Source organism: Phoca vitulina, unplaced genomic scaffold (assembly GCF_004348235.1).
Source record: "Phoca vitulina isolate PV1807 unplaced genomic scaffold, GSC_HSeal_1.0 scaffold13, whole genome shotgun sequence".
In the NCBI taxonomy this organism is placed as follows: domain Eukaryota; kingdom Metazoa; phylum Chordata; class Mammalia; order Carnivora; family Phocidae; genus Phoca; species Phoca vitulina.
Window position 1 is genome coordinate 1,853,946 of NW_022589716.1, and position 21,472 is coordinate 1,875,417.

A 21,472-nucleotide genomic window follows, 5' to 3' on the forward strand; every position below is an offset into this window, starting at 1 on the left:
ACGGGCAGCATTGTGGGCGCCCCTGCCGCAGCCCTGGGCACACACTGGCCAAGCACAGGCTGCCAAATGTGTACCCAGAGAAGCCTCACTTGCAGCCCGAACGCTGTCCTTGGAAGCCTGAGGGGGAGCCAGTGGGGGTGTCCCGGGGCAGGAGGCCATGCGAGAGCCGGGCCGCCCTCCCCGCACAACCCTGTTCTGGCTCCTCCCGCCTGCCGCCAACACTGTGAGGCCCCCCTTGGGCCCGCGCTCCGCATGGTCGCTGAGACCCTGGGGCGCATGAGCCTGCGCTCCCCGTGCACAAAGCCCAGAGCCCTGGTCTGCACTCCGGGATGTACGTTCCACCTGGGGTCCTGGGGCCTGTAAGCCCCCAGCCGGCTTCACAGGGTCAGGCCCCCCCCGCCACCACCACAGCCAGCGGGGGGGCTCCCTCACTGCATCCTTTCCTGCGTGCTTTGGGGGTCTGCACATCCTGCCCCTTCCGGAAGTTTCCAGCAAATGTGGTTTGGTTAGGCTTGAGTCTGGAGGAGCCTCTGGCTTTTAGAGGGTGGCGAGCAGATGAAGCGTCACCGGACACTGCAGGCCGTGCCCACCCCAGCCCCAGGCGGCCCCTGCAAGCCCTGCCTTCTGCTCATCCCCAACTCCTCCCTGGCCTTGCCCTACTGCATGTGTCTTGATGTCATTCCTGCTCCCCAGACCCGGCGCTCCTCTGTGTGAGGGCCCGGTTCCGCGTGTGAGCTTGTATGTGACGGACAGAGAGGATGGGACATGGCCGGGATTTATCCACGTGAGCATGAAGTGCCACAGCTGTTGAACTCATGGCTCTAGACGAGTGCTCCATCCAGAGCCGCCGTCTGGTGGCTTCCGTCTTGCGTCCGCTCCTCACTAGCTGCCGTCCTCCTAATGCTTTGAGGGGTGGGGATGAAAACACAGGCCTGCCTCCCTCTGGCCCCACAGCATCTGGCTCGGTACGTGGAGCAGTACGTGGGGACCGAGGGGGCGTCCAGCTCGCCCACCGAGGGCTTCCTCCTGAAGCCCGTGTTCCTGCAGAGGTAAGAGGACCCGCAGATGCTCTTCCTTCCCCGTGGGCCCAGGGAGGCCCCTCCCGCCGCGGGCAGCACCGGGCCCTGCCTGGGTTTCACGTGTTGCTGGTGGGAGGGGTTGGGTGGTGGTTTCTACTGCTTCCGTTTGCATTTCTCCAACCCCGGGGAAGTCGGATGCCTTCCCAATGCTTAAGTGCCCGGAGGATTTCCCAGTCTGCAGATCCTCCTCTCACCCCCAGGAACCTCAAGAAGTTCCGCAGGTGGCAGTGTGAGCAGGTGCGTGCCCTGCGTGGCGAGGCCAAGAGCTCCTGGAAGCGGCTGGTCGGGGTGGAGAGCGCCTGCAACGTGGACTGCCGCTTCAAGCTGAGCACCCACAAGATGATGTTCATCGTCAACTCTGAGGACTACATGTACCGCCGCGGGACCCTCTGCCGGGCCAAGCAGGTGCCCCTACCCGCCCACGGCCGTCTGGGAGGGGTGTGCCCCGGGCTCCGGCCCACGGCCGTCTGGGAGGGGTGCTCCCCTGGGCTCTGGCCCACGGCTGTCTGGGAGGGGTGCACCCCTGGGCTCCGGGCTCCGGCCCACGGCCGTCTGGGAGGGGTGCGCCCCTGGGCTCCGGGCTCCGGCCCACGGCCGTCTGGGAGGGGTGCGCCCCCGGGCTCCGGGCTCCGGCCCACGGCCGTCTGGGAGGGGTGCGCCCCCGGGCTCCGGGCTCCGGCCCACGGCCGTCTGGGAGGGGGGCGCCCCCGAGCTCCGGGCCCCAGCCATCTGGGGCCGCCCTGACTCTGCACCCCCGCCCCCCCCCCCCCCACAGGTACAGCCCCTGGTCCTGCTGCGCCACCACCAGCACTTCGAGGAGTGGCACGGCCGCTGGCTGGAGGACAACGTGACGGTGGAGGCGGCCGGCCTGGTGCAGGACTGGCTGATGGGCGAGGAGGACGAGGACATGGTGCCCTGCAAGACGCTCTGTGAGACCGCGCACGTGCACGGGCTGCCGGTGACCCGCTACCGAGTGCAGTACAGCCGCCGCCCGGCCTCGCCCTGACTCCGTCCGCGGCCGCCTCGGCCCGGAGCTGCACCGGGCGGTCTCACGAACAGCCTGAGGGGAGCGGAGCGTCCCCCAGCCTTGCTGCTCCAGGCCGCGAGCGCCCGACAGCGGTGGGGTTGTGCTGGCCTGTGGCCCCGTGCTGCCATCCCTTTCGGCTTCCCTGCTTCCTTTGGGCCCGTCCTGTGCCAAACCTGAGTCCTTCCTGCCCTTGAACTCGGGGGGCTCGCTCCTGCTGGAAGGGGGAGGATCCACACGCGAGCCAAGGAGCAAGTGATTGCCTTTATGCACCTGCTGGGCCGCTTCCGTCACACGTGCCAAATCCCCAGGCGGGGGCACCACCGGTCCTTTTGTGCATACGGTGTCTGGAAAAGTCCGTGATAAACCGTGCAGGGGCGTGTGTTGGGGTTCAAGAGACCCCAACATCGAAGGAGTCGGGCCGGGGTGGAGCTGCTTGAAAAGCGCGTTCTTCCTGAATGGTTCTGAAAGCTTCCAGAAACTTCCCGAGCTGGGCCGTGCCTGCATCTGGTAGTCGGGGCCCGGGCTAGGCCCAGCTGATGCTTGGGGTCCTTGGTCGCTTGGAAAGCAGGAGGAGCCCTTTCAGCCAAACTGTTGAGATTCTGCTTTGTCAAGATGTAAGGTGGGTGGGCAGCACCAGAACTGTCGAGAAGACCCCACTCTGGAAAAAATGAGACTCCTAACCCTGTATTGAGCTGGCAGCCGCACTCGGAGCTCTCAAAGGGAGGGGGCTCAGCCCGAGACTCCCGCTGAGCTCCAGCGGCCCCACACTGGGAGGGCCCAGCAGTGCGGCCGTGTACCTAAGAAGGACATTCTAGAAAAATACATATATATGCACACACATATTTATTTGTAAGCTCTCTTAGTGGTTGTAACTTCTGCAACAGCCAAGTCCCACGGTTCCTTGGGCAGTGAGAGCCTTCTTCGTGGGACTCTGCAGACCTGCCCTTGACATTGCCCTTCCTACAGCCACCACCTGGACGGGGTATGGGCGTGAGGGGCTGAGGCAACTGTCCTACAGAGGTGTGCAAGGTTTTCTGCGCCAAGAATGCCAAGCAGTTCAGGCCGGGGACCAGGTCTTTAGAATACTTGCACCCTGAGAAGCCCTGGCCGGGCTCCTGGCACCATCAGAAGGGGATCGACCAACAGCGGGGCCCAGAACCATCCCCATGTGCAGCCTCCCTTCTGCCCAGCGGCAGCCCTCACCCTCCCAAAACTGAGCTGTGCCAAATCCGCGGTTCTGGGAAGTGGAGACATGTTTCTAGAAGTTTTCTAGGAGTTACCTGTGGAACTCAAGGTTTGCAAAGCCTTTGACTCGGAGTCTGGGCGATTCCAGGGCCAGTGTGCCCCGCCCAGGGTCTCCTAGCCCGTGTTTGCTCAAGTCTACCAGGCACTTTGTCCACATCCTTGTTTTGTAAGAAGGGAACTTACCAGAATTCCTGAACCAGAACCTCCCGGCGCCATCCTTGGGAGCCCGTGGCCCCTTCCGTGCCTCCGTGTGGGTCTGGGGTGCGGGCCACACCCTGCCGAGCCCCGCCCTGCATGCTTCTAGGGAGCGTCTCTTCTGTTTTTGAAGAATTTCTGTTCTGGGGCTTGTACTTCCTTTGCAGCTGTTTTGAATGTAGTTTTCCTTTTCTATTTATTTGCACATTAAAGTTAAAAATTAAATATTGACCTAACTCCATGAGGTCCTCTCTGTCCTTGCTTGTCGGCGAATCCCCATCTGCTCCTGCGCCCCTGGGGTTCCCAGACCCCAAGTGCCGCCCCCTTGTGGCCACCCCATGCTTCTGCAGGAGGGTCCTGTTCCCCGCCCCCCAGGGTGTCGCCCCACCCACAGGCTTTTCTGGAATGTATTCCCAACTCAGTTTTTATTTTCAGTAGAAAGGAGAGGTGTTTCCTTTGAGTGTTGTGCGTGGGAAACCCAATTTAAAGACTGGTGTTGGCTCTGAGCTTGCTCCGCCTGCCCAGCGCCGTGTCTTTCCCTCCCCCACCCCACAAAGCCACCCTCCCTCCGTGCTCTATGGTCCCTGCTCCCAGCTGGGCCCCCCCTTCCTCTCAGCACACCTCTTGTGACTTCGTCATCACCCCTTCTGAACTCACCTGGGCCTGCTCCCATCTGGCCCCGCCTCCAAGGAAGTGGGAGACCACAGCTGCTCTTAGGGTCCTCTTAGCGGATACCCCTTGAAGCTCCTGGCTGGCCTTTCCCCCCACTTCCCCCCCCCAGTGCCCACCGCCAGGCCTCACCAGTCAGGGCCCTGAGCTGAGACTGCACTGCCCACGGGGCCTGTCCTCTCCCAGGTGCGGTCCTCCATCTCCCGAATGGCCCTTGCTGCCTTCCAGGGAACTCCTCGTCCATGTGCACCCCACACACAATGTCCCCCGGTGCTGCACACCTCCCCCTCCGGAGAGTCGGGGCTCCTGGGGAGTTTGGTGAATGAGGCTCAGTGCTGTCCCAGATTCTTCCTTGCCTCAAGCCCACGTCGAGGATGGGTCCCAGGGCCCTGTGTGCCCACGGACTGGCCTTCCGGTTGGAAGCGCTGGGAGGGGTGTCCTGGGGTGTGGGTCCTGGCCACTGCAGCCTCTGGGAAGGGCACGGGAAAGGGCACCGGGTCCCCGGAGTGGGCGGGGCCTTTGGCTGTAATCAGGTCGCTGGAGGAGAAACTGGAGGGAGGGTCTCCTGCTGGCCCTGTTGGGAAGGGGGAGTGGCCAGTGCGGGTGAGGACCCGGCCCTGTGGACACCCAGCCTGCAGCCTGGTGAGGCGCTGAGCAGGGGACCAGCCTGCGGGGCCCGGACTCCTCACCCACGGAGGCACCAGATCCTAAGGGCCTGTCATTCCAAGCCACCGCGTCTGCAGCCCTGGATTGCACCGCAGTGAAGAACAGGCCTGATAAATAAAGCAGCCCTCCATCCTCACCGCTGCGCCCCTCTCTTCCTCCCTCCTTCAAGTCTGGGGAGGGGCCGAGCAGCAGGACCAGGTAGGCGGCCCTCCCCTCCCCAGGGTGGTAGAGGGAGCAGGTATGTGATGCCTGGGGAGGTGGCGGGGGGGGGGGGCTTTCCAGTGGGGTCTGATGCACATTTATTCTGTTATTATTTCTCTCCTCTTATTCTGTTATACCTTTTGCAAGGTATAAGCCACGCTTTACCCCTGATGTCCTGGCTGAGAAGGAGGCCGATTGTTCTGAACAACAAGTTGACCTCAAGGCAGTCTCAGGGGGGGGGGTGGGGACTGGGATAGGTAGGACCTCCCAGTAGGAGGCTGAGGGCCGGAGGTGTGGGGTGAGATCTGAACGCCCCCAGCACCTCCACAACCACGGTTGCTGGAAGGTTGCCCGAGGGCTTCCAGCACCTTGTCCGAGCTCCAGCGCATGGCCCGATGGAGCAGCTGGGACTGAGGTCCCTGGGAGGAGACACAGGGCATCTGGGATTGGCAGAGCCAGACCTCAAAGCCGGCCGGGGTCAGAGCACCCTCCTCTCGGCCGGAAGTGGGTTACTGTCCCTGCCCACAGGCTGAGGCCCAGTCCGGGAATAAGGGGAAATGGAGGCATAGTGGTGGGTGCCCATCTGCCTTCAGAGTACAACAGAAAGAAATCACAATCTCCCACCAAGACGGTTCCCCGAGAGGCATCACGTTGGAAGGACTCGTGGAGTCTCTAACTGGTGCCCTGAGCTCCATCTAACACTGGAGACAGTGAGGTGGGCCAGGAGGGGCTCCGGGGGCTCCTGGGGGTTCAGGTGGGGCTGCAAGCTGAAGGAATCCAGCACTAGCTGCTGACGCGGATCTGATTACCCTTCCCCCCCACACACTATTTTAAATAAGTTTTTAATTGTGTTAAAATACACATAAAATTCAGCCATTCTAAGTATCCAGTTCAGTGGCTTTAAGTACCTTCACATGGTTGTGTGGCCATCCCCCCCTCCATCCCCGGGACTAGTCATCTTCCAAACTGCAACTCTGTCCCCATGAAACACGGACTCCCGACCCCCACGCCCAGCCCCTGGAGCCCACCATCTCCTTCCTGTTCCTGAGAACCTGACCCCTGGAGGGACTTCATCTTCCTGCGATCATATAGCTTTGATGCTTTTGTGACTGGCTTATCTCACTCCGCATAATGTCCTCAAGCCTCATCCATGTTGTGGAAGAGCTTGTATCAGATTTTCCCTCCTTTTTAAAGCTACTATTCTACCATTTTAAAAAATGTGAGTTTTGGGTACACCTGGATGGTTTAGTCGGTTAAGCGTCCGACTCTCGGTCTCAGCTCAGGTCTTGATGTCAGGGTGGTGAGTTCAAGCCCCGCGTTGGGCTCCATGCTGGGCATGGAGCTAAATAAATAAATAAATAAATAAATGTGAGTTTTTATGGAAAGTGACAGATGATATAGAAAATTCCAACAGTACAAAAAAAACCACACGGAGAAAAGTAGGCACCTAAGTCCCTCTCCCCAAAGCAGCTGCCCCCCAGCGTCCTCCAGAAAGTGCCTCACCATGGTGGGTCTCCCTGCACCTCCTGTGTCGGGGTCCCCCCACCCCGGCTGGCACAGGGTGGTTTCTGTGATGGGGCTGTTTATCGGCATCCCCGCCTCTGTGCAGCGGGGAATACCCCTGTGTGGGCGAGTTCCTGTGTGCGCGTGCCTGCCATCGATTCCCAGACACGGGACTCCTGAGTCAAACCACCCTCCTTGGGGAGCTCCAGTCCACCCTGCCCCAGAGTCGCCCAGCTGCCAGCCCCCCAGCCTCCCGTGCACAGGTTCCCTGCTCCGCTCCTGGAGGGCAGGAGGGGATCCTCATCTGGGTTCCCCTGTGCGCTGAGCGTGACCTTGGCCACGAACTGCCAAGAGACAGAGGCGTGGCTGAATTTGTCACTGGTGCCGGTGGAAACAGTCTGGAAATGGGGGAGACTCCTGGCTAGGACCCTGTCCCAGCCGGAACTCTCTAGGCCTTAGTCCCCCACCCAGGGCTGGGGGCAGGGACCTCGGCATCTCACCCTCAGCTGCACTGACTCTGTCCAGGACTGCTTGGTCACTTCCTGGCTGGTCTCTGTGACCTCAAGTGTGTGGCTAGATTAAGGCTCCCAGACCAGGACATGGCCACATTGCTCCCCTTCTCCCATCCCTAGTTCATTTCTTCTTCCCTGACCCCCCCACCAACCCCTCAGGGTCCCCTTGCTCTCAGACCGCCCCCTCCCCCACCGCCACCATGGCCCAACCCTGACCACACTGGTCGAGAACCCCCATGCAGAGCTTCCCCAGGGCAGGATGGTCGAGGCCTCTCCCCTGGAGGGCAACAGAGGGGATTGTGTGCGGAAGAGAGAAGGCAGAGAAGGCGTACCCTCCCCCCTGAGCCCCTCTGTGTTTTTTCAGCTGCACAGTAGGCCCCGTCTGAGTGCAGGGTCGTGGAGGGGCCAGAGGAGGGTGGGTGGCTCAGGGGCCCTCCATCCCGGGGTTGGCCTGACCACCACTCTCAGGCTGAGGTATGGCCATGACCATTCCCAAGAGCCCCAGGGGGAGGATGGAGCCAGGACGGGAGCAGAAGGGGCTCTTGGGCCCGAAGGGGGCCAAAGCTGGGCTCCTCTCTGCTCCCCAGGGTAGCACGTGGTCAGCATTGGGGGTCAGGGCCGAGGACCAAGACCTCCTCAGATACCCCAGTCTCACCAAGTGCCTTCCCGTCTCTGCATCTCACTTTGGGCCTGCCCGCCCAGGGGAGCAGGCTGGGGCATGAGTGAAGAGGCAACAAGGCAGGCAGCCCCCACGGAAGACCTGGGGTGCTCGGAGAGGGGGACGATCGCTCACGTGCTCTGGTCTGTGACCTGGCGAGGCAGGGCTGTGGTCCAGCCAGCCACAGGCAGGAGGTGGGGAGAAGTTTCAGGAAGGGCCAAGAGCCCCTGAGTTCATGACCCGGCGGGCTGTCATGGGAACGGGGCTGCAGACAGGACTGGACAGCAGGAAGTAGCCACTTGGCCCATAGAGGCTTCCTGGGCTGAACGGGGGCTGAGGGCGGGGAGTGCAGCCTGGAACCTCCTCCCGCATCCTGCTGGCCCCGCACCTGCCCGCCCCCGCGTGTGGAACTGACTGACGCTAGCCCCCAGGCCTCCTCAGGCCACACTGCGGGCCTGCCGCGGGCTTGTGGGGGCAGGGGCTGCTTTATCTCACGGGCCCTGTCCGCTCCTCCACTGGCGCTCAGGAAGCTGGGGGTGGGGGGTCAGCCAGGCAGGAAGCCTGAGGTCAGCGGCCGCAGCCCAGAGCAGCCGGCGCCCAGCCCTGGCAGCATGTGGGTCCTCGTGCTGCTGTGGCCCGTGGTGCTGGGGTTCGGCCTGGAAGATGACAGCCAGAACACCCTCACCTACGACGAGATGGGGAGCGCGGGGGGAGGTAATGGTGAGTGACCTTGGGCCCTGTCTTGGGCCTGGGGGGGAGGCCCAGTAGAGTTGATGAGTGGGAGACAGGGAATTGGGGAGGGGGGTCCTCCAGCTCAGCCCGGAGCCCACGGGGCTGGGGGTGTCTGTGTCCAGCTCTGACCCACCAAGCGGGGGGCTCCTGAGAGCCGGGGCCTGGACTGTACAACGCCCCGCCCCCCCCCCGCCGCCGCACCGGGAGCGGCACCGGCGGGGGGCTGGGGGGGGGAGGTGGGGGTGACGCCTGGACTCTCAACACCTCTATCCCCTTTCCCCCAGATGGCACACTGGGGCCCTCGAGCGGGCCCCAGGAGGAGACCCCTCACTCACCCCACCCGCGCAGCTTCCCCGGCCAGCTCCAGGCCAACGGCAGCAACGTCCTGGAGCTCCCAGACAGCTCTCGGGCCCTGCTGCTGGGCTGGGTGTCCACGAGGCTGGTGCCCGCGCTCTACGGGCTGACCCTGCTGGTCGGGCTGCCCGCCAACGGCCTGGCGCTCTGGGTGCTGGCCACCCGGGTGCCGCGGCTGCCCTCCACCTTGCTGCTCATGAACCTGGCGGCCGCCGACCTCCTGCTGGCCCTGACGCTGCCGCTGCGCGTCGCCTACCACCTGCAGGACCAGCACTGGCCGTTCGGCGAGGCCGCCTGCCGCGCCACCACGGCCGCCCTCTACGGCCACATGTACGGCTCCGTGCTGCTGCTGGCCGCCGTCAGCCTGGACCGCTACCTCGGCGTGGTGCACCCGCTCCGGGCCCTCAGCCTGCGCGGAGGGCGCCTGGCCGCCGGGCTCTGTGCCGCGGCCTGGTTGGTGGCCGGCGCCCTGGCGCTGCCCCTGGCGCTGCAGCCGCAGACCTTCCGCTTGTCGCACTCGGACCACGTGCTGTGCCACGACGCGCTGCCCGTGGGCGCCCAGGCCTCCTACTGGCGGCCCGCCTTCCTCTGCCTGGCCGTGCTCGGCTGCTTCCTGCCGCTGCTCGTCATGCTGCTGAGCTACGGGGCCACCCTGGGCGCGCTGGCGGCCGGCGGCCCGCGCTACGGCCACGCGCTGCGGCTCACCGCGCTCGTGCTGGCCTCGGCCGTGGCCTTCTTCGTGCCCAGCAACGTCCTGCTGCTGCTGCACTACTCGGACCCGCGCCCGGACGCCTGGGGCGACCTGTACGCCGCCTACGTGCCCAGCCTGGCGCTCAGCACCCTCAACAGCTGCGTGGACCCCTTCATCTACTACTACGTGTCTGTGGAGTTCAGGGACAAGGTGCGGGAGGGGCTGCTCTGCGTGGCTCGGGGCGCCTCCGCAGCCTCCAGGGAGGGGGGCGCCCAGGGCACCCGCACCCGATCCACCTCCCTCGTGTGACAGCCCCCCCGGAAGGCGGGGCAGGTGGACCGGGCGCCGTGCGGGCTCGAGCGGGGCCCCCTCCCGATTCATGTGTACCGGGAACCCCTGAATGTGAGCTCATCTGGAAATAGGGCCTCTGCAGGTGTTATTAAAATTCAGTCACCTGGCGTAGGGGAAGCCCTAAATCTGCTGTGACCAGTGTCCTTATTAGGAGAGGCCCACGTACACACAGGGGAAGAGGCCATCTGATCACGAAGGCAGACACTGGGGTGAGCAGGACGACCGCTAGCAGCCACCAGAAGCCGGGACGGCAGCCTGAGACGCCCTCCCTCGGAGCCCCCCCAGAGAAGTGGACCCTGCCCACACCCTGATCTCAAGCTTCTGGCCTCCAGAACGGTCAGAGAATAAATTTCTGTTGTTTTAAGTCACCTGTTTTGTGGTTTTTGGTTAGAGCAGCACCAAAAAATGAATATAGGGGTTAAATGCATATTCCCAGGCCCAGCCAGCTCCCTCACGTCCAAGGTGGGGCGGAGGCAAGGCTGATGCTGCCGTGGACCCGCTCCAGGACCCCCTCCTAGGAGGAGGCTTAGGCCACCCGCCCCCTCGTGGCCCAGGCAGCCAGGAGGCTGGTTGGCAGTCCTCCTTCCCCAAAGCCCAGCGTCTAGCTCTGGGATGGGCTCCGGGGTTTGGGGCGTCTCCTGGACAATCACTGTGGAGGCCGTCATTCTGCTCCCCAGAGCCCGGTGCGGCCTGTCATTGGGACCCACAGGACTGTCACCTTCTGTCACCCTGGAGGCAGGATGGTACCTCTTCCCCTTAACCCAAGGTCTGACTCTTCTTGATGTTAACGTCCCCCACCACCCCAGGACCAGGTGGGTGGGCAACTGGAGGGTGGACAGGTGGGCCCGGGCAGGGGCTACAGCCCTGCGACCCCCACCCCAAGCTGTTTACTCCGGAGTCTGAGCCATTCTGAATGGAGTGGGGGGGTGTACCGCAAGGGGTGGGGGCAGCATGGGGCACTTTGTCTGGAGCCACGGAGACGTCAACTGTGGGAGGCTCTCCCAAGGTAGAGGGGAGTGGGGGCCATTCCTGGGCTCCCCATCAGGGTCCGTATGTGTCTGGTCTAGAGAAAAATGAGCCAGTGGGTGGGCAGCCCCAGGACACACGCACGTGCCCGTGAGCCTGGAGAAGTGTAAGACCAGCGAAATGTACCCATGTCAGTAGCCTGGTTGATGATGTAGGAGTTTTCCAAGATGTTACCGCCGGGGCGAGGGGGCGGGGAGGCTGGGTGGACGGTAGACCTCTCTGTACCGGCAGAATTTCTTACAAATGCACGGGAATCTATCATTAGGTTGGGGTGCAGGTGTTCGAAACGCTCCTCCCCGCCCGGCCCTGAAAGGCTGAGCCGGAGACTAGGGAACAGAGGTGCTGGGGGGCCTGACGGGAGCTGGGCCTCCAGCCCTCAGTGCTGCCCCCGCACCCAGGCCAAAGCCTGTCTGTGACTCTGGAAAGGAGCTTTTATTATGGGAGCGGCCTCCACAGGGAGCGGGGGCTGGTGGGGATGAGGGGCGCGGGAAATGGCCGGGGACCCACTGGCTGGGCAGCGCCTTCAGGGTCTCTGTGCTGTCCCCGCTGGAGGTCAGAGACGAGCAGCTCTGGCCACCATAAATACCACTGCACAGGGGAGCAGACAGGCCATGCCCGCGAGGGACCAGAAACAGGTGTGCCCTGAGGGTCACAAAGAGGAATGGGACCACAGCTGGAGGGTCCCCCGAGGGAGGCAGGGCTGGTTGCGGGGCTGGGGCTCCCCTGCCAGGAAGCTGGGAGAAGGCAGTCCCCATATGGCTTTCCCTGCGGGCCTGGCCCTGTCGGCACCAAACATTTGGGGACCCCTGGGGTGAGACAAGATGGGGGTGTGTGGGGACTGTGACAGTTATGGGACAATTCGAGGTCTAGGTCCAGGGGTTCGGCAGCCCAGGTGCCCCAAAGAGGGCCCAAGCTTTGCATTTTGGAGAAAGGCGGCCTGTTTCATTTTGAAGTTGGTGATGAGGGGATGGATGCTTATCTATGTCCCTGATTTGGCTAAATGTCATCGTGTCTCCTCCGACAGAGGCCTTTGGCCACAGGTCCTTCCCAGGAGCATCCCCTCTCCTGGAGCGGGAGCTGCTCTGGCCCGAGGAGGGGGTGCCCAGCCCCAGGTGCAGCTGGGGAAGTGGGGGGATCAAGGCCGACCCTCCTGTTGAGGGAGGGCTGGGAGGAGGCCCGTCATCCATCGAGGCAGGTCTCTGCGTTCTGTGTATCAGGTTCATTTAGAGGCTGGGTTGCGGTCACCTGGGGCGGGGTCTGCCAGCCCACCAGAGAGTTAAGGGAACTCTCCCATCAGTGGCCCCCTTCCGGTGGGGCCGACAGGGATCAGGACGCAGCCAGATCAAGTCCTCCTGCTCGGAGCGTTAGGAAGAGAAGCCACTCTGACTGAAGAGAGAAAAAAAGAAAGACAGTGTGGGCTGCCCGGCCTTCGGGGGGCCGGCGTGCCTTTTGCTGAACCCGCCTCCACGTCGTGGCTCAGCCTGGCTGCCTCTGCCCATTGGGGCAGGTGCATCCCCCCTGGAGAAGACCCTCAGGACCCTGCCCACCCCCATCGGGTCACGGTGATGGGACAGGTTGTTCACTTCTGGTCCACACAACAACGTGGGTGGATGGCAAGGGAACTCCGCTAAGTGAGAAAAGCCGATCTCAAGAGGATTCCTGTTTACACAGCATTCCCGGAACGACAGACTGTCCGGGTGGGGGTGGCTATAAAAGGGCAGCTCTTGTGTATCTTGCCTACGGTGGTGATGACACAAAGCTACCGGTGGGGGAAAACGGCAGACTCAGATGCGACAGTGGTGAAATGAACAAGTAAGCTGCGAAGTTTAAGGATGTATATTGTAATCCCCCGGGGCTGAATCAAAATGGAATCCTAAAAAAAATATTCCATACGTGCAAAAGGAGGCACATGGAGGACAAAACAGAACAAATACTGAAACAATAGCCATAAGCCCAGCTCTACCAATAATTATCTTAGATGCACATGGACCAAGCCCCAGTGCTTGGTGTGGGATGACGCAGCCCTGAACTTCCGGGACTTTGCTGGGTACTGGTGGAAAAGCGTTCCACTAGGTTTGCTGAATGAGGCTGACAACCTGCCTTTGCCACTGGCGTGTGGTGGGGAGACCCTGCCAAGGCAGGCCGGGCGCGGGTGGACACAGCCCGAGGCCTGACAGTGCAGCCGGCCCCGGGGGCTGGCACCTACCTAAGCTGATTAAAGTCAACCTGCTGCTTAAACCTCTTGAGTTTGCTGTAACTAGACCCAAAAGATTCGCCTCCTCCAGGAAGTCGGCCTGGCAGCCCTTTCTCAGCCTCACCCCACAGGGCTCTCTGGTCTCCCACTCACTTCCTCCTCCCTCCCCTGGGGTGACAAAGATTCTCTGATCAAACTCCACTCTTTTTGACTAGGTCTACACTTCTGGGCTTTGGTGTTCATCTCAGCACTGTCCAATTATAGCAGGAACGCTCTACATCAGTTTAAGCCCGAATTCCCACTCCATACCTGATCACCCTCGATATCTAATATTTAATCGAGTTCCTCCTTCCCACCAGCCCTGGGGCACTGTCTGATACCCTGGCCTGCCTTTAGCGGGAATGCTGTTAGGTGGATTCAGCCAGAATCCCCCTTCATCCCTGATGTTTCCGGTCACTAATTCTCGGTCCACTGACCCCCCCCCCGCCCCTTGGCTATAAACCCCCACTTTTTCTTGTAGTATTCAGAGCTAGGTCCTGTCTTCCCCTCCACTGCAAGACCCCACTGCATGACCTGGTACCTATCACCAGTCCCCTCCCTTGAACAGTCTTCCTTGCCATCTTAACAAGTATCGTGAATAATTTCTTTCTTTAATGGGGTTCCAGGGCGCCTTATGGGCAGGTCTGTCCTGGGGTTGTGTCCTCGGGAGGGCTCAGCCTCCCCATGCTCGTACAGGTTGTTCTCTGATGTGTGTTGGATAGACTGTGGGGAGAAGAGAGAATGGATCCCCCACCATGTTCCTGGAAACCTGCAGGCTGACCTGTCTATTGGTTACTCCCACTCCCTGTCAGGTCCAGGGCAACTAGGGGGAAGGAGTTGGGGAGGGGGGCTTAGCTCTCACCTGTCCTCTGCCTCCCCCTCCAAGTCCATCACCTCATGGCCATGGCCGGCTGCCAGGTGCCCAGCGTCTGGGGGAGCTGGGTCATAGTCATAGCTGTAGGAGGCAGAGGCCGGTGTCAGCTGCTCTGGAAGGAAGGGGGGGCTAGGTCGGTAGGAGGGCACTGGAGGGAGAGGATCTGGATAGCAGACAGCTCAGAGAGACCATGAAAAGGAGATAATGTGTCCCAGAGCAACAGGCAGGAGGTGGAAGGTCACAAGGGTGGGGGAAGGGGACACAGTGTTCAGAGATGGGTAGTAGATGCAGAAAGGCACAAACTTGGGGTGGGGGTGGGGAGAGACTCAGCAAGACTGAGGAGCGGCAGAAACCCAGATGCAAGGAACCAGAGATGGGGGAGGTCACAAAGCCTAAGGAACAGAGACAAAGACAGAGACTGGAGGAGAGATGCAGGGGCCACAGCTGGGGGGAAAGCTGGGAGGATCAGGGAGAGACAGGGAATCAAGGGCTGTGAGAGAGGGAGGAGGGGTGGGGGAAAGGGGAGAGGAGAGGAGGAAGAGGAGAGTGATGCTAGACAGGAGGGAGGAGGTGGTGGGGAAGAGGAGGAGGTGATGGGGAGGAGGTGGAGGAGGTGATGGAGAGGAGGGGGAGGAGGTGATGGGGAGGAGGGGGAGGAGGTGTTGGGGAAGAGAAGGAGGAGGTGTTGGGGAAGAGGAGGAGGAGGTGATGGGGAGGAGGTGATAGGAGGGAGAGGTGATGAAGAAGATAGGGCAATGCACTATGTCCAGGGGGAGCTGGGATCCCAGAGGCCAGACCCAAGGTGGGTCCTCACCGAGGGCACAGTGGCTAGGGGGCGCGGGCTCCAATCTCGCGCGGCCTAGGCAGGCAGCCTCCTGCAGGTGGCAGGCGCTGGTGTAGACGACTCCGTCGGAGCCGCACACCGGGTCCCCAGCGGCGCTACAGTAGCGGGCGCAGCCACAGCGCGCAATCTTCGCCCCCTCCTCTGGGGCGGCCGCAGGACTCCGCGCGCCCGGGGACCAGCCTGGGGGCGAAGCGAAGTCGGCCGGGTCTTCGGGACCCCAACCCCCACCTGGCCGGCGCCTCCCACCAGGCCTGGAGTGGGGGAACGTCCCCGGGGGCAGGGACGACCTTCCCCAGGGTAGGGACGGGTGCGCGACAGTTACTGGGAGTCCCTGAGCCCTGACCTGGTGGAATTTGTCTACTATTACGAAAACAAATAGAAGTTATCAACAAAAGCAATATAAACCTACTTCAAAATGTTTAAAAAATAAAGAAAAGGGCCCTGAAGGACACTCCAGCCCCGTCCAGACCTGTGCTGTGGCCACTCTCCGAGTTCACGGCCAGGGCCCTGCAGTTCCTACACCGCTGGTTTGTGGAGGAGGGGGCACCACCGGTTCTGCTCTGGGCGCCCTCCCACCCCAATCGGCCCCATCCTCTCACCAATCTCACGTGCACCCCGCTCGGCCCCGCCCCCTCCCGCTGCCCGCCCACAGCCCGCTCGGCCCCGCCCCTTCCCGCTGCCCGCCCACACCCCCTCGGCCCCGCCCCTCATCACTGCCCGCCCACAGCCCGCTTGGCCCCGCCCCTCCTCACCGCCCGAACCCGGCCCGGCCATATCCCCAAAGTGTGCGCCCTTGACCGAGCTCCGTCCTCCTGCCTTTACCAAGCTGTCCTCCTCTGCCTAGAGACCCCGCTTCCCTGCTCTGATCTGAGCTCCAAGAGGACGGTCGGGGTGGCCCGTGGTGGGGGAGGCAGCGGCCTGCGCACTCACCGGGGCCCTGAGCCGGGGCGCGCTCCACCTCGTTGCACGCGGGCCCCGCGCACAGCTCCTGGGCAAGCGGACTTCGGGCACTGACGTTGTAGAAGCGCGTGGCTTCGAAGGCTGCGGGACGAGGCAGGGAAGAGTGACCAAGTGATGGGGTGACAAGGTGAGGAACTGAGCCGGGGGTGCGGGTGGGTGCGGGCCTACCAGGCTCGTAGTAGTCGTACACAGAGACGGGCAGCGCGGACGTCCTGCCCACCACATGTTCACGCAGCGCCCGGAACCGCACGCAGGTCAGGCACCGGCTGGGGATCTGCGGGGTTAGCAGAAGGGCTCAGGCCTGCCTGGGGCCACTGGGTTCAGGGATGAGCTACCGCCCCTACGCTCTGCTATGCCCCAAAGCCTGGGCCCCGAACTGGCGGATTTCGGGGTACCCAGGACGTGTGAAACACAAAAACCTGATTCCACTCAATCCCGTGGGTCCTTCCATCCTACCTGGAAAAATCTCTCTGCTGGTCTTTCAGTCCCCACGCCCGCCCCCTCCCCCCTCCCCCAGTCCCTGGCCACCACTAATCTGCCGTGTGTCTCTATGGATTTACCTGTTCTGGGCATTTCGTGTACATGGGATTATGCACTATGAAGCCTTTTGTATCTGGCTTCTTCCATTCCGCACGTTTTCCAGGTTCATCTACACGCATCAGCGCCACATTCCTTTTTATGCCTGAATACTGTTCCATCCCCTCCCAACTTTTCCCACCCAAGTGAGCTGCCTGGGGCACTAAGCCACCATCTGCACCAGCTCTGCCTGGACTGGTTGTCCCCGTTGCTTTTTCATGATGAGAGGGTCACAGGAACTGCCCTGGGCCCTGACAGCCCCGCCCCCGCCCCCGCCCCCGCCCCAGTGACAGTACCTCATCAAAGTAGAAGAGGACTCTGCGTCCGGCCACCTCGTACCTCTTCAGCGTGAAATGCTTGTCAAAGAGCAGCTGACGAGGAAGCCAGAGGTCAGGGTCCACCCAGCCCCTCTGTCCCCAGTGCCTGCTTCCTGCCCGGTCTCTGCGGGGCCTTCACTGGTCAGTGGGAGGTGGGCCAAGGCCCCAGAGGCTGGCGACTTCCCTGTGGTCATCCAGCAAGTCCCCACGGGCCAGGGCCAGGGCCAGGGGATGGCGGTCAAGGCTACCCAGGCCCTGCCAGCCCACCCAGCACCCGGGAGAGGGTATGTGAGGCTGGTTACCCCTACCCCCGAGCTCCTGCTTTCCCTCCCCTTCCCTTCCCACAGCCTCCCTCGATCCAGCCCCAGCCCTACGCTAGGCCTCCCTGTGGCACCCGAGGTGCCCAGCTGAGCCCTGCCGTCTCCTTTTATCTCAACTGCAACATTCAGCCACCGTCCAGCCTGGGAAGTCACAATTTTTGATACATAAACCCAAGGCCTTTGTGCGGGGCCTTCTCCTTACCCTGGTGCTCGGCGAAGCCTCCCTGGATTGCCCACCCCCAGGACTGGCCTGCCTTTCCTTCTCCATCCTCCCCACACTGCAGACCTCCTCCCGCTTTGGGCAAGATAGCACCCCCCCGCCGTGTGCCTCCCGCACACAAAAGGGATGTGGGACTGGTATCTCTTGAGTTTGAGGGCAGTGCAGGTTTCTGGAGAACCAAGGCTGAGGCTACCCTCTGGCACCCCACGTTGTCCCTACAGCACATCCACATTTGCTGAATCCCTCCTCCACCACCTGGATCCCACCCCTTCGCACCTGCCCCTCAGCAGGTGGCCAGCCCCGAAGCACCAACTCTGCCCAGAAAGAAAAAAAAAATTATGAAGGGCTGGGAATTTGCAACCCGGACAGGGCGGTCAGCTAGAGACCCCGCGTGGCTCCTGCCTGCCGGCGCCACCTCACCTGCTCCAGGCTCTCGATGTCCACCCGGAAGCCCGAGAGTAGGGGCACCTCCAGGACAGCCATATTGGAGGACCCTGCATGCAGCCACCTTCCAACGAGAGGAGAGAGAGGCCCTCGAGCTCAAGCCCCATGGCGGAATTCATGGCCCCCTCTGACACCCACAGTCCCCACGAATGAAGTCCTGGGGGAGCCCACCCTGGGCCTGGCTGGGTGGTCCATCTGTACAAACACAGCTGGCCGGGCCACCGGTCAGCCCATCTCACAGCTGAGACCCTAAGACCATAAGGAGACGGCTTCGCCGAGGGTTCGGGGCCTGACCCAGGCCTACTGACTCTGGGTCGTGCTTGCCCCGAACCCCGTGCTATGTCCCCAGCACAGGAAGCAGGTCCATGGGGCCACGGGAGCCCTGGTGACTGGGAATCCCAGTCACTCCCCAAGGCCAGCCCTCCGTGTCCCCTTCTGTGACGTGGGGTGTGCATAGTGGCCTCTGGGGCCTGCTCCATGCCAGGCCCTCCAAGTGCTGGTGACAAGGAGGGCGGCTGACCTTCACAGAGGGACCTGCAGACTGTGGGCCCAAGGGTCATGGTGGCCACAGCCACTGGGGAGGCTTCCTGTGGGGGTGCGGCCTGAGCACGCCCATATCTGGATGGTACACAGTGGTTCTTTCTGACACATCTAAGAGAGGAACAAAGATGTCCCCAGCAGGCCTCATGGAGCCAGAGAGTTGGGGCCAGCCCGGCAGCTTCCTGCTCCCCCTATTTCAGTTGATGGCAGGTTGAAGGTCACGGCATAGGAGGGCGGTGTAGGATGGGCTTTGGATGCCATGACGACCATCCACCTTTGGGCTCCCAAACCATCACCAAGGCAACGAGCATCCTGTGAGGGCAGCTGCCTGCACCTCCCCTGAGGACCCTCTGTGGCCTGGTCCCGGGGTCACCGTCAGGGAACCCAGAGGCCTGCGTCTGGTGCATCAGGCAGGGGCCACCAACAGCTGTCCCCACCTGGGCCACCTGCCTCACCTACCACTGGGGTCTGCTGCATCCATCTGGAAGCTTCCATCTCCCTCCTCATTTCAAAAACCATCTGCAGTCTAAGTGCCTGACAGTAAGCATTTGATTGCAAAAGCATCCATTTCAAAGATACCCATCTTGGATCAACATATTGCCGACTGTGACACAGTTACAGATAAACAGCTAGACAAGGAGCCAGGAGCCCCCCCCCCATGAAATTCCCCTTTTAGAAAACCCCGGGTCACTGAGATAACCGACCCACCTTTCCCTTCCTGCTCCCTCATTCCTGCGCTTATCTTTTTAAATTTGCCAATAAGAGGGGACTGGCGAAACCCAAGGCCCCCACCCTGTGTCCCCATAAAAGGCAAAGCCCTACCCAGGTCCAGACTTTCTCTCTACCTGTGACCTCGCTGTGTGGCCCTGGGCGTGCCCGGTAACCTCCAGGAGCAGTAAGTAACGATCCTTGTCCCTCAAAGTTCCCCGATGGTTCTTGCTGAGGTATCTTGCAACCATAACAGGAACCACCAGGGCTGGTCCAGCCCCCACAGTGGGAAATGCAGCAGGGGCCAGAGGCGTGACCCCGCATTCCAACCGACAGCCTCACAATCCACAGGCTCAGACTGAGCACCTGCTCAGTGCCCTGGTCCCAGGAGGCCGTGCTCCTCTGATATGACCCTCCTCGTAGGCCCAGGCAGGGGTGTCGGCCAGCAGGGAGGTGGCCTTACCTGGTGCACACCTCCAGAGTCACCTGGTACTCCTGGTGATGCTGGTCGGCCGCCGGGTCGTCGTCATCAGCAGAGGAGGCGGGAGCGGGGGTCCGCCGCGGCTCAGCCTCCGGCTCCTGGAGGCTCACAAGAAGCTGGAAGGCTGGTTTGGCCACAGGGTCTGGCACGTGATAGGTGACATCAATCTGGGGGGTGTGGGAGGACCGAGGCTTAGGGAACCCGGGTGGGGGAGGGGAGAGGCAGCGGCATGGCCAGAACGATGACAAAAGTGGCATCGGCGACAGATGTGGGGACTACTGTTACTTCATTTAGCCCTGCAACAGCCCCAGCGAGTGTAGGTCCAACCGTCATCCCCTTTTCACGCATGTCAAGCCCAGGTCCCACAGCCTCCAGGCCTCTCCCACCTAGCCACTGTGTTGTCTGGGCTCCCGTTTTAGAGATGGGGAAGCCGAGGCTTCCAGGGTCTCCAGGCAGACTTGCGCTCTGACGTCCAGCCAGAGCCCACAAGACCAGCCTGCCCCAGCCCAGAGCGCAGCTAAATCCCAGGGAGGGTGACGGAGGGGCTGCAGGGAGGGCAAGGCTGAGGCATCCTGGTCCAGGGGCTGAGGGAGGGCGCCCAGGCGGGGCATCCTGGTCCAGGCAGCCGCAGGGGGACTAAACATGAGGCACTGGGCCAACTCCGGGGGTGGGGGAGGGCATCTGCTTATGGTCAGAGACCACTGGATTGCGGGTCAGATGGATTTTCTTGGGAGGAGCCCCCACACCCGAGAGGAGGCACGGCCTCCTGCCTTGGGCAGGCTGGGCTGCATTACGGGGAGCAGACGGTCTGCCCCAGGGTCTCTCTCAGCCGCACACGCCGCCCCACTCAGCCTGGCCCGCCGTTGAGCTTGCAGCCCCCAGCCTGCCCCTCTGGGCGCCCCCAGTGAGCACCCGATGTCCTCACAGTCCCACCTGCATCAGGCAGCAGCCTTCACCCTTGGCGCTCACAAACAGCCCCGTGGGGAGGCTGGGGATCTGAAAGAGACAGGACACCGTGACGCCCTCCGCAGACACGCCAGGGTGGGCGGGCAGCGGGGAGGGGCCCCCAAGCCCTGGTCCAGGAATACACACCGCCGCTGTCTGCAGAACCTTCTGGTTGGCCCTGTGCAGCTCGAAGGTCTCCTGGTAGTCCAAGTTGGTGGAGGCCAGGGAGACGGTGAGGTTGATGCCGCCAGCATGGGACAAGATGGCATACTCTGCCAAGGCCTGCAGAGCCACGCAGGTGTCCTGGGGATAGACGAGGAGGCGCTGGAAGCCCCAGGGACGGGTCAGCCGGCAGGCTCCCTGCCTTCCCGGGAGGTCCGGCCCAGACCGGAGGCACCAGGCGTGGACCCTCTCTGAAGGCCAGGGACCCATGTGGCTGGGAGGCAGAGTGAATCTGGTGCAGACATCCACAGTCTGGGGGCCCCGAGAACGGGCAGGCACCTCCGCAGAGGCAGAGGCCGCGTCCCTGTCCCAGAGCCTGGTGCGTCTGTCCCTCAGGCTCCACCCCCTGCCTTCCCCTGGACTCCTTGTCCCCAGGAGCCGCCCTGGGACTTGAAGTAGGTGGTGGCTTCCTGGCGAGCTCTGAGCCCCGAGCCTGGACCCCAGTGACCCTGCTGGGACCTGAGCCCCTTCCTCTGGCCCTGCTCCACTCACCTGAGTAGAGGAGAAGCCCCCGAGCGCGTTCCGCTGCTGGGACAGCCATTTCACCACGGGCAGGGCGGTGGCCACGTCACCCAGGAGGGTGTAGGTCAGCAGGGCATAGGCTGTCATTTCCACCTCGGCCGAGACCACTGCAACGGACAAGGCTGGCTGGGGCCTTTCGATGCTGGGACCCAGCACCCAGCACCCAAAACGGGGGGCCAGTACCTGACCGAGAGACCCCATCGCTGAAGCTCAGGAATGCATCCTTGTCCACGTCCCGGGAACCCGTCAGGCTCCAGTGGGTGACCCCATCTGCAGGGCCAGGACAGGTCAGGGGCCACGACCCAGTTCAGTGTGCGGCCTGGCATCCCGTGGGGAGGGTCAGTGCATACGGTCTCA

General features: G+C 62.5%; 3 protein-coding genes across 3 annotated transcripts in view; 2 read left to right on the plus strand and 1 right to left on the minus strand.

The window, feature by feature from the left end:
- The window catches only part of SIN3B (SIN3 transcription regulator family member B), a 36,003-nt gene extending 32,225 nt beyond the window's left edge, over positions 1-3,778 (plus strand). The window contains exons 17-19 of the mRNA XM_032412337.1: positions 955-1,049; positions 1,280-1,484; positions 1,855-3,778. Coding sequence (XP_032268228.1) covers positions 955-1,049; positions 1,280-1,484; positions 1,855-2,085 — 531 coding nt within the window. The 3' untranslated portion in view covers positions 2,086-3,778. The remainder of the gene's footprint in view (positions 1-954; positions 1,050-1,279; positions 1,485-1,854) is intronic.
- A 4,588-nt stretch (positions 3,779-8,366) lies between these two features.
- Positions 8,367-9,841, plus strand: F2RL3 (F2R like thrombin or trypsin receptor 3). The gene is made up of 2 exons (XM_032412119.1): positions 8,367-8,469; positions 8,772-9,841. Exons 1-2 carry the CDS (start codon positions 8,367-8,369, stop codon positions 9,839-9,841), a joined length of 1,173 nt encoding a protein of 390 aa, XP_032268010.1.
- Positions 9,842-11,237: 1,396 nt separating this feature from the next.
- Positions 11,238-21,472, minus strand: part of CPAMD8 (C3 and PZP like alpha-2-macroglobulin domain containing 8) — a 74,398-nt gene continuing 64,163 nt past the window's right edge. The window contains exons 31-42 of the mRNA XM_032412338.1: positions 21,299-21,385; positions 21,086-21,222; positions 20,519-20,674; positions 20,360-20,422; positions 19,409-19,593; positions 17,674-17,761; positions 16,693-16,767; positions 15,989-16,094; positions 15,791-15,901; positions 14,831-15,040; positions 14,005-14,128; positions 11,238-12,295 (exon numbers count right to left, since the gene is read on the minus strand). Coding sequence (XP_032268229.1) covers positions 12,274-12,295; positions 14,005-14,128; positions 14,831-15,040; positions 15,791-15,901; positions 15,989-16,094; positions 16,693-16,767; positions 17,674-17,761; positions 19,409-19,593; positions 20,360-20,422; positions 20,519-20,674; positions 21,086-21,222; positions 21,299-21,385 — 1,364 coding nt within the window. The 3' untranslated portion in view covers positions 11,238-12,273. The remainder of the gene's footprint in view (positions 12,296-14,004; positions 14,129-14,830; positions 15,041-15,790; positions 15,902-15,988; positions 16,095-16,692; positions 16,768-17,673; positions 17,762-19,408; positions 19,594-20,359; positions 20,423-20,518; positions 20,675-21,085; positions 21,223-21,298; positions 21,386-21,472) is intronic.